Genomic DNA, 12489 nt, shown 5'->3' on the forward strand with positions numbered 1-12489 from the left:
ACTCTAAGTAGGTAAGTCATATCCATTTACTCTTGAAATGTACAAATATAGGAAACAAAGGCCATAAATGCAATAGTACCTACACCTCTGAGACTTCCTTTTTTTTACTTAAATATGCACAAGTCCGCCTAATGGTGATTCGGAGGCTTCTTTCTTGCTTCCCTTCCATGGCAACATGTTGACCAGGCACTCAGGACAAAATCTTTGATGCACTTCAGCACCACTTCCACTGATTCAACTCAGTGCACTCCTGACCGTAAGTCTTCAGGTCAAAAATAAGAGGAAAAAATAAAATTAAAAAAAATATATAAATAAAACAAACAAGCTTGTGGGCTTTTTTTTTTTTTTTTCACAAGTTATTTGCCACCAATACTGTCAAAGCAGCTGAATCATAGTGCATCCATGGGCAGGAGCATATAGCAGCTTTTGTGCACTTCGCAAAAAAAATATATTAAAGAAAATCAAGTCTCTACTGGCTTGTTTTATCTGTTGCTAAAAAGATGCTGTGCTGCTTCTGAGCCCTTTCCATCAAATTCTTTTTCTTCTTTTTCTTGTCCTTTGTTTTTGTTGGTCTTCTCCCTGAAAAAAAAAAAAAAAAAAAAAAAAAAAGTCAATTAAGTAAAGGATACAGAAATTATATTAGACCATAGTTGAAAAACCTAGTGGTATAGAAATTATCAATGGGTACTGCTGGCTAGTGAGCTTCAATCACCAGTGAAAACAGGAGTTTTCAGTGTGATACAAGAGGAAGCAGGATCCTCGACTATCATCACTTGTCCACAGGCACAATTTTGCTGGTATGAGTAACCACGTCGAGGCAGGTCTCACTTTCGGCTGGGTAACTCACGCAAGCAACGTTATGCAAGTGCCTGGGGCTTGGAGCCAAACGAGCACGTAGGCTCCTAACTCACTGACAGCTGGATACGTGCCTTAGACCCTTGCGTAAACTTGCTTGAGTGAGTAATCTTATTTAAGTCAAGTTCAATATATCCTTGATTTCAATGAGAAATTAAGCATTACAGTCCAAGTATTTGGTTGGACATCGTACCACATTTTGGCAGAAACAGTGCCGTCTCTGTGAAGAACTGTTGCTATTGCTCATTAGTACGCTGTGCCTAATTCTCAGAGTGTATTACTGTGCAGAAACAAAAATTTCATTACACGCTTCTTACTATTGGAAGTTCACTGAAAAATAACCAAAACTGGGAAATCAGAATCAATGCAGGAAAAAAATTCTCAGGCTACCAGGATAAGAAAATTCTTTTCCTGTTCAGCCCTAATAATAGATCAGTGCCCTTTGATTACTCAACAAAGATACCATGGACTGAAAAAATGCTAGATACAAAGGCCCTCATTCAGCAATGCTTTACCTTTTAAGTATATGCTTAACTCCTACCAAGTCTAGTAGGATTTAAGAAGACGACTGAACGCTGTCTGGAGTGAGAACAGTCTGGGTTTTCTTGGCAGTATCATATACTGAAATACGCAATCAATGGTAAAAAATAAGGTTATTAATCTCTAGATGTGTCAACTTTGTAAACTTTCAGAACTAGATGAACTTAAAAATACAGTAAAAGGAAATTGAAGGAGCAGGTGACATTAAAATATGAAAATGCATTTTTCATCTACATTGTCAGTCCATTATTAATTGGGAGAAATGTTTGCCAGTCTGGCTTTGTCTTACTTCCGTATTGTTTCATAATTAAAAAGTGCCAAACCAGTGTGAAGCATTTTTCTTTATTTGATAATAACACTTAATAAATCTGATTCAAAAACTATCAAAATAGATGATTCATTAAAAATAAAGGGTTGTATACTCCAGATTACATATTTGTAATATGCTGGCTGGGCTACTATTCTCAAGGCATTATTGGAATACTTGTCTATAAAATAGGACAGGACATTAAGGTAATGCGCACATGAGTTTAGTCCATATTCAAATCATAAGGGTCCTTGGAGTTTAGTTCTGCTTCTCATTAAAGTCTGGCATTAATGCTAGTATGGCATTTTGCCATTTTTAAATCTAGTTAATCCTACACAGTAAAATCTCAGTCCAACCAATCATTAATCAAAGCAGCTTTTCAGTTAAAACTCTTTAGTAACACTGTATCTAATGACTAGGCACACCTAATGAGGTCAGAGGGAAGGAATATTTGACACAAAATGGCATAACAAGAAGATGGTTTGAATTACAGAAATTTCGATATCAAAATTTTATGACGTGATTCTACTAGTTGGTATATTGTAAGGCATCAGAACAGGGATAAATGAAGAGCTCAACACTGTATTCTAACTTGCACTTTAAATATTTTAATTTTTTTAACCCAATGCTTACCATAAGTTTAAGGTAGTGAAAGATCCTATTATTTTTCCTCTGAAAACTTTGAGATGCACAGATAAAATGACACAAAACCCACTTGGTACCTTTGTCTAAGCCTTACAAAGTAGCTTCTGTAACACAAGCATCAAATCAAATTGCCGGCACGCTCTCCATACAATATCCCTAAAATAGAAATGGACTGGACTAGTTTTCAGTGATTTGACATCATTGCACAACAAATGGTGTTTCTGCTGCTCTGCAGCAACTGTCCCCGTACTTGTGTTTGCCTCAAGGCATCCCAAAGGCAAATTACCTTCTTTTACATATGCCATGGAGTAGCCACTCATACAGAGGCCGTACCACTGAGCTGTTGATACCTGATAACTTGTTCTCCTGTTAGTGAGCTCTTTGGCTGCTCACTACATTTCCAAGTGCCCTGTTTTACAGAGTAAGTTTCATTATTTTCAGGACAATATTACATCACACAGAGAAAATCCAGGTGGCTGGGGATGCTGAGTCCCAGATTCCAACTGTCATTTTAACCAGAAAACTGAATATAAAAGTTATTTCTTGGCTAACCATTGGTTCCCATATTCTTACTAGAGTGAAATAGAGATTAAAGATTAGCAAGAAAAGAGTAACTATAAAGACTAGAAAGTTCAAACAAAGCATGCTGCTGGAGTCACCACGCATGAAAACTTTTATTAAATTCAGATTTCAGTTATCATGCTTATTTTGTCAGCAGAAGCACAGCGAACAGAAGTAACTTCTGAATCTCCTGCTACAGATGTCTTTTGAAGAACATGATGTTGGATATGGAAAGTAGGTCCTCAAAGAGGATCCAGGAGCCAAACTCTCTCAGTTCCCCAGCTGGAGGGCAGTGGGGAGAGGACAGCTGGTGGAGGAGGCGCTCCCTGGGGGACGGGGTGGCAGCGGCTCCCTCTGCTCTGTGCCATGGGTCAGGTGTGGAGAACCTTGTCCCCAAAGAGCCTTGCACGTCCCCCACCCCTCACCATGCCCACTGCTCCTGAGAGCAAGAGCCCAGAGCCTGAGCCCCTCTCTCTGTAGGAAGCAGCCAGGCTCTGCTGCGCTTGGCTTTGCTGGGGCAGGTGGGCTTTCAGCAGTGGTGCGTTAAAGTCTGGAACTCACTGTCCCACACAGAAGGCAATTCTTGGCTGAAGCAAACAAGGAGGGAGAGCAAAAGGACTCTGTCTCTCTAGAGGGGTTTTACCACTATCAACAACAGGTTACGGTATTGCTGCACAGGACAGAAAGTGACAAGATATGAGATATCGAGTCTGATCTACCTAGCCTATAAACCCCTCCTGATCAGAAACAGCACCCGAGCAAGCAAAACATCCAGTGCAGCAGCCTGGGATTCACAGCCAGGGCGTCTCTTTAAGCAACAATATATCCTTCCTAGTGATGACTCTCCTGCTCGTCACCTGGCAGACAGCCGTGCGCCTTGCTTCTCCTTTCCAAGTTACAGGCCTCCACAGAGGGTGTCATCTTCAATCTGTGTAACTGCAGACAATCTGTTTTTGAAAGCCTTTGGTGATAACAGCAATGGGAGCAAACACAAATAATTCATGCAAAGTGCAGGATATCTGAGGACTGCTCAGGTTACTGTTTTCCTACTGTTTTGATTGCATTTTCCCTTGCATACTAACCAGCTAACTAACTTTTCCTTGAAAAGCATTTTTGATGTCTGACTGTCTAAAAGACAGCTCCTCAATTTTTTTTATTATAGTCAGCTCTGATTGTAATTTACATAACTTGTTTAATACTCTGTAAAGTCATGTGTATATATTGAAAAGTCTAGGACCTAAGAAGGATCTGAAACATAGCTCGATTTGGTGTTCAAGTATCTAGCAAATAAAAGCTTAAGCTTAAAAGCTTACCTATCACTCTGTATATCATATTTCTTCCCAGGTTATTTTATAGAAGAAAGATTGACAAAGCCATTAGTTCAAACCCTTTATTGCAATGTTATAAACCTCAGTTTTGCTATTTGCTTTATAAATTACTAATGAGTAAGTCCTCATTTTCTAAGTAACTTATGCAAATGGTTGGTATCTTTACAGTGTTATTCATTAAACTTCTGTTTGCACCACTTGGTTCTGGTAGGTAGATGGAAAAATAATACACTATGCAATGAAACATTATCATTAGCTCACAACGTACCACGGCTTCTAATGGTATGATAACATACAGGTAACAGTGCAGGAACATCTAGGAAATAATGCAATTCCAACATGAATTCTCAAAAAAATATTGTTTGTGTTAATACACACAGCAACTGCCATATATCTGATAGTAACAGCTCCTAAAATCATTATTTAACTGGGCTCTTGCTGGATTATTTTGCATTCTTTTTCTGCTGCTTTTGTGCCATTTTATCAGTGTTGCTCATACAACTGCTGCATGCTGGTAGACTAAGAGCTTGTGCTCGGCTTGTCTCATACTCCGAGCTGAAAGGTGTTCGGAAATAACGCATATTCCTTCCGGATGGACCAACCTGGTCAATTCGGGATAGTCATTACCTGGTTCTGAAGGACCCTTCATCACCTTCTGTCAGCTGCAAAGGCAGCTTTCTCCAGATAGAGTTTGGGCAGCAGATTCCTCACACTCAGGGCAGTTCTAGTTCTCTAGAACTTAAATACAGCAAATGTATCTACAGGGACTCCCAGCCCCATTGCTCGAGATTCATGGCCCAGACAGCATCAGTTCAGCATCTGAGCTGTCCTTCAGCTGCTGTGTAAATACTGTTGTACGTACTGCTCTTCTGAACAAATTCTGTCCATTGCTATTTTCAGCAGATGGAAAAAACACAGCACACATCCACATGAGGGCAGCAAGGATTTGAACTGAAAACATTTAAGAAAAGAAAAGGGAAAAAACAAAACAAAACCAACACATCACCATCTGCAGCTTTATTTCATAGTGTAATTCCCTCACAGACTTTCAGTATTTTCATATACAAATTATCTTAGAGATATCAAAATGTTAAAAATTTTCTCTTGTATGGATGACTACTGAATAATGGGTCTTAAAGATGCCTTCCTGCTTCCCTTGCCTGGATTTTCATATACAGAACTTTTACTGCCAGCAGCAAAGGCACAATGGTGTCCTGGGAAAATAGCACACCTTGCTAAATACACCTTTGTGATCTCTTCTTCCCTTTCATTTGTCCTTTTAGGAGCTCAGTGTTGCACACTAGTAGACCATTCTCCTACGGCTGCAGTTCTATCATAGACCCCATGCGGGGCAGCATCTCCTCTGCACGGTAACACTCAAGTTGTATTGCTGAAGGATGGCAGGCACCGGGGGAACTAATGACAGCATTGGAAAGACGATAGAGATACTCGATGATTAACCAGTCAGCTCAAATCAAGAGAAAGATGGCAGATGTGAGCTTCTGGAGTAGCCCTCTCTGGCAGGACAACTTCTGTCCTGCACAGACCCAGGGACACCTCGACATTTACACCCTATTTGCAGTGCACATCAAACTACACATAAACAGTGACTGCAAAAGGCCAACAACCAGGCAAACAAAGGAGGCAGTCCAGAAATTATTCCCCTGAGGTAATTTATTTCCTGGGGCTTTCAGCTGAGTTAAACTTCTTTTTGTACTGAAACTGCCAGGGAAATGCACAAATTGTTGAGAAATCTTATAAACACACACTCAATGAAAGAAAAAATTCTACACTGCTATAAAGTCAACCTCTTCCTAAAGGATTGTGATTTACAAACCAACGCTGACAAGTGACCCATGGGAAGAGGATGCAAAGAACTTTACTCGTGTGGCAAACCAGACGCCATGGGCATCATTACCCTCGGTGACCTCTGAAGACAACAGAATGGATCTTGCAATTACACCAAGCACATCAGCTGCCCACAACACCATTTTGAATTCCAAAATATCAGAATTTGTAATGATGGGTTAATTAATATTTGCAAAGCAGTATAATATTGTAACAATGGACACCACAAAAAAAAAGAATATTATTTTATCATTCTTTCTTCATTTGCAAGGGTTGAAAAATCTTGAGCAAATTAGGCCCTAGAACAATTACTGAATAAAAAAATAAAAATATATGCCATAACTACAGACTTTATCACAAGTGATACAAAGAAATAAATGAAGGCATTTCTTGAGCTCCCAAGTGGTTTTGCAGGCTTACTGGTCTTCTTTCGCACTTTTTGGTGCAATACTAAGAGTTAATATCATAAATTACATGTATTCCTGGCCTATTGAAATTAATAAAGCTTTTACAGCTCTTACAATAACAGGCTAGATATTTTTCACACATTCTTGTCTATTTGAAGTCAGCTTTACTGATGAAAATCGGGGAAATTTCTGTATTGAATAAACTTTGTAGTTTCTACACAAATCAATATGAAAGCACTGTAGCACAGAGCTAACCTGTATGATATCTTATTCAGTTCATGACAGGCAGAATCTTGATATTTTATTTTCAATTTAATAATTTCACAACTTTGAGTGAATTATTACACCTCAACCGACACTTAATATTACATATACTTAGTGCTTGTGTAATAACACCAAACATCAACTCCTGAGATGAAAGTTAATTTGAAAGAACCAAAAAATAATTCCTCTACTCAAAAAAAAAACCCAAGTTTCTCTATCTTAATCCCACTAGCTTTTTTTTGCTTTGCCACATTCACTAAGAAATTAAAAGTTTTACTATTTAAAGCAAGAATAAGCAAAGTACACATCTACTTTTTATCTAGCCTGAATAAAAACTAACTAACCAAAACTAAAATCTGATGATCTTTCCTTCTGGACAATATTGAGTATCATCAGACATTGTCATCTGTTTAAGAAATATGGATTTCTCCACAAAGATTAGAATTTACATGTCACAGCCTACTGAGAATTTGATGGATTTTTCCATGATTTTAGGGAAAATTCACTGGCAGAAGAGTTGTCTTATGTTGCTGAAATGCATTTCTCACAGTGCAGTTTTCCAACATGTACAGTAGATGGCGGTGAAATATTAACTGAAAACTGACTTCCACTTCCATCATTTCAAAGAATATTGATTTTTCTTTGCAGAAATACCCATTTACTCTGCCTAGAACATAAGTCAACTGATTCTACTTATTAAATAAAATTAAAATTGCAATTAGGACTTCACACATACAGACTCAGAGAAGAAAGTAAAAGAGTGGGGAAAGAGGAAAACTACCAAATTCAATGTGACATGGAAATTCTCAGAGAACTCTGATAGAAGACTTGTGTTTAACAGAATAATATAGATATTTAAATGTTGGGTCCCATCATCCTTTCAGTCACAGTTGTATGAAAACAGATGGGTCTTCAATGCAGGCAAAAATGTTTATCTAATGTAGATTTAGCTCAGAATTCAAATGATATGAACATCAGTTGTATACAGGGTACTCGCTATTCTTATCTTGGTCCACACTATGTCAGATCTGATGTTTTGCAATCAGATCCAAACAAAATATTTCCAATGAAAGGCTGGGTTGGTTTGTTTTCCTTCCTCTCACAGTGTAATATAAAATAAATTTCAAAATAATTAAAAATATTTATATACAGTCAAGATTATGCAGGAATGTATAAATATATTTTAACTCTATAGGCAACAATTACAGGTAAGAACTAAATGGCTTTGAACTTCACTAGGTTTGATTAGACACTGATCTGACCTGTAACTCTCTGTCCAGCAGGCTTTTTTCCTTCCATTCCCCCTTTTATTAACCAATTTAATTAATTTTATCTTTATTGCATCATATAATGAATAGAAAATAAATTATATTGAGACAACATCTATTTGTGGCATCTGCAAGGTTTCACTTCATGCTGGAAACGACATTTTGTTCAATTAAGGGTTTCTTACGGAGAGAGAGATTAGACTGAAAAGTCATTATTTTTTTCGGGTCGTTTTTCTCCTGTGAAATACTATTTAGTTCTGAAGGGTTTGTCTTTAATTCCCTTTAGGGATTCTGGTCAAGAACTGAGGAACAATTTTGTTCCATGATTTTTTCTCCCGCCTCATCCCATTTTTTTTTTTTTTTTTAACTGAAACAGCTCAAAAAATAGTTTTAATTATCACTTCTGCATCTCTTCAAGTAATGCACGGGTAATCCTATTGAAGTTAATTAAGAAAAGAGGCTAAATTGAACACATGACGATGGAATAAAGTACTATCCAGCAGGAAGACTCCTTCTGAATAACAACTGAAAACCAATCAGTGAAGACGAATCTACTACTTCTAATAACATGATGCCTATGAGGACCTGACACTCATAAGCATGCCAGGTTGGTTCATGCTGTAATCAGTTAACTCCACATCATATTGCTAAAGAAGCTTTATTCACTATCAGAAGCTGGGGAAAGGGCACTTTTTATCCTAAATCTTGTTTTCCAGTAGTCAGACACCAGTTTTTCATAGATATTAAAATAAGTACTGCACAACCATTTATAAAAAATGGATACATACAAAATCCAATACAGCACTTTAGCTTGCCAAAGCTTTTGTTTGCATACTAGTATCATCAAATCACTGTCATAACTTCAGAAACAGCTTTATGGCCCATGGCAATACAAACTTTTTTTTTTTTTTCCAATGAAGTTAGGAACATAAAATCCTGACTGTGTTCTGTTAACTATGTTCTGGATGAACTTTTGAAGCCGTGCTTTCATGTTTGCATAAAGAGTTCTGCAAGGAAGCCAAAAGGCATCAGGATGAGGGTCCCACTGTAACACGGTCCCACTGAGCCTGTCTGCTGCCTGCGTCGGAAATGGCAGCGCAGCTCCCCAGGATGCTGATGCTATTTTTTCTGCTGTAAACATGCCATGGAAAGACCCGTGGAAAGGAACACCTGGACCAAAGGGAGGGTTTCAGCACTCCAGGGAAAACCACGGTTCATCCCTACCCCAAAACTGGTATTCAAATAGACAAACTGTACGTTCACCAGCACATACACAGTGTGTAACTTCTTCTAGTTTTAGAGGAGGCTGATGCAGACTAAAACGTCAGGTACTGACTGTTTTGTGCTGCCTGACAGACTTGGTCTGCAACGTGAAAGAAAGAGAAGCTGTATGACCATCAGCTGTTTGTGTTATTGTCTGTTCTATTTCATAAAGAAATACCGTTAAGCCAATTTTCATTTTTTGGCACCATGTGCCCAGAGCTTTGCTGTACCCCTGGTTGAGAGCCCAGCTGTGATTCTGGCACACAGGCAGCATCTGTGGGGGCCACCTCCAACTCTGGACTATTAAACTGCACAAACATTCATCATAAATTTAAAAGTATTGAACCAATTTTCTTCAGACTTCCTCTTGGATTTTTTTTCTGAGTGTTTGAGAAATGTTTGCTTCAACTCTCTGCATAATTCTTGTCACAGGAAAAACTTTGTGCCCACATCCCCGCAAAGCCCCCACACAAGCAGCTGTCTAACTGTCCCTGCGTCGCTGTGAAGTGTCAACTAAACATTTTTGACCAACTGGGACTTGAGGCTTCAACATGAGCTGGCTGCAGACAGGAGGAAATATCAGTAAAACAGGATCAAGGACCTGAGATAAACTGAGTTTAAAAGTATTTCTTTTTGGCTTTCTCCAAAGTAATGCACAAACAGATCACATGATCACCTAATCTTTCCCCCTCTTAAGGCACTAGACTGGTTTATACCACTCATGAAATTCTTGTTCCCTGGAAAAATAATTTTGCTCAAGGTAACATGAGCCTTTAAAAAATACGGTGGTTAATAGGTTTTGGTGAAAGGGGGTTAATTTTTTTTTTTTATTGCAGATATTGAGTTATTGATCAGCACTTTTTTCCTTTTTTTTTTTCTTTTTTAGTGTTAATCAGAATATAATTAGAAGACAGCCAAAAGCAGAAAATCTAATTTATAGAATCATTTCGGTTGGAAGAAACCCTCAGGATCGAGTCCAACCATAACCTAACCTAACTCTAGCACTAAACCATGTCCCTAAGAACCTCGTCCAAACGCCTTTTAAACACCTCCAGGGATGGTGACTCCACCACTGCCTTGGGCAGCCTGTTCCAATGCCTGACAACCTTTCTGTGAGGAATTTTTTCCTAATATCCAATGTAAACCTCCCCTGGCACAACTTGAGGCCACTTCCTCTTGTCCTATCACTTGCTACTTGGGAGAAGAGACCAACACCCTCCACGCTACAACCTCCTTTCAGGTAGCTGTAGACAGCGATCAGGTCTCCCCTCAGCCTCCTTTTCTCCAGGCTGAACAGCCCCAGTTCCCTCAGCTGCTCCTCACCAGACTTGTGCTCCAGACCCCTCACCAGGTTCTTTGCCCTCCTCTGCACTCTCTCTAGTATTTCAATGTCCTCCTTATGATGAGGGGCCCAAAACTGAACACAGGATTCAAGGTGAGGCCTCACCAGTGCCAAGTACAGGGTCACGATCACTTCCCTAGACCTGCTGGCCACACTGTTCCTGATACAAGCCAGGATGCTGTTGGCCTTTTTGGCCACCTGGGCACACTGCTGGCTCATGTTCAGCCGGCTGTCAATCAACACTCCCAGATCCCTCTCTGGATATGCTTGGAGATTTTCACAATGGAAGAGTCACATTTCCAGGAAATAAATGAAGTGATTTCAAAGTTATGTTCATTTTAAATAGAAATTCAGTCAGAAATAAACAATTTGTGCTGTACTTCCTTTAAATTTTGGTCTACAACTTTTCCAAATAAGTTAAAGTCTGCATGTAATAGCAGCATTACATTTAATGTATCCTATATTAAATTTTACTGCAGATGCACATGAGAGCATAGTAAGGACGAACCACAAGCCAAATAATCTGTAATTTCTCAAAGTATATTATTAGACTTAGAGTTTTGTTTGCCTGGAAGCCAGCTGAACCTGTTCTTATCTGGAGTCCCCTGCATTAAGATTAACTCAAACTTGCATACCTTTAAATTCAATATTCTTTAAATTCAGTAATAAATACCTAGATAGGAAAATTCGATAATGTGTGTCTCTTTAAGAATGCTTACACTTTTTGTTAATATAATTGAAGACATGTTCTATTCCTTAATATTTAAAATGATGCCCTGATGGCAGGTGAGAATTGGGGTAAAGAAAATGTGTAGTGAGATCTCTTACGTAAACACAAGCCACCAAACATTCTTCTCATATGCTGTTAATGCTAATAACTTATTGGAGAAATGCATCCAGTCTAGATCTGAATACAAGAGGAGATGGAGAATCCACAATTTCCTTTGGTATTTCTCCCAGCAGTTAATCATTCCATCACCAGAAATATGTGCCTGTTTGCTGTTTTTAATATCCACCTATTACTCCTCATTACGCCTTTCCTCAATCAGACCTTTCTCTTCTTGCATTGTAGATAAATCTCTGCTCATCATCTTTCTGAGAAGTTAAACATATGGTGGCCTTTGTGCACCTTTCTTTAAAGCTTATTTTGTAGCCCTCAAATAAACTTTGTGACTTATCTGCATGCTGGGCAGTTATCCCAATATCTTCTATCCCAATATCTTCTCAGACTGGAAGTTGCAGTTCTGCTCATAGACAGGATAAAATTATTCATTACGTTTTTTTCCTTATTAACAAAGTTATGCAGCCAAGAATTGTATTTGAAATTTTTCTCTCAACATTGTAGCAAACTCATGTTAACATTTCTTCTGAGAAACATTGGTTTTTAGGTGCCATTCCTCATCCTGCAGGTATGCAATTCCTAATTTTATAAGTATTTGATCCTCTACTATAACTTTACACTTAACTAAACGAAAATTGTGTTTGAATGGGATCCCTTTACAAAGCAACCTAGATTTTTTGGGTGTCTACTGTAGAGTATTGTTTACCCATTATCCTCAGATAATTTTTTTTTAACTGCCTGAAACAAATAGCAATGCTTACTGAACTGTGTTAAGGCCATCATCATCTTTCCTAGACGTCCAGCCAGCACACGCTTTAATTTTTTTTTGTGGTAAAGACAAGGAAAGTCTATAGATCTATAAAAGTCCTAAGTTTGAGCATACCCCTTTCAAGTACAGTAGTTAGTCCTGCCCACGACTTTCGTGATGCATCTGTTAGCTTCATTTCTACAGCTACAAATATTAATCCAAAACAAACTCAACTGACTTTGCAGAAGCTTTCGACAAACGAATGTATAGGC

The 12489-nt window shown here is 38.4% G+C and overlaps 1 protein-coding gene across 1 annotated transcript in view; it reads right to left on the bottom strand.

The window, feature by feature from the left end:
* Nucleotides 1-248: 248 nt before the first annotated feature.
* RSPO2 (R-spondin 2) overlaps nt 249-12489 on the bottom strand; it is a 103464-nt gene continuing 91223 nt past the window's right edge. The window contains 1 exon segment of the mRNA XM_065629582.1: nt 249-579. Coding sequence (XP_065485654.1) covers nt 470-579 — 110 coding nt within the window. The 3' untranslated portion in view covers nt 249-469.

This window comes from Caloenas nicobarica, chromosome 2 (assembly GCF_036013445.1).
Source record: "Caloenas nicobarica isolate bCalNic1 chromosome 2, bCalNic1.hap1, whole genome shotgun sequence".
NCBI classification, from domain to species: domain Eukaryota; kingdom Metazoa; phylum Chordata; class Aves; order Columbiformes; family Columbidae; genus Caloenas; species Caloenas nicobarica.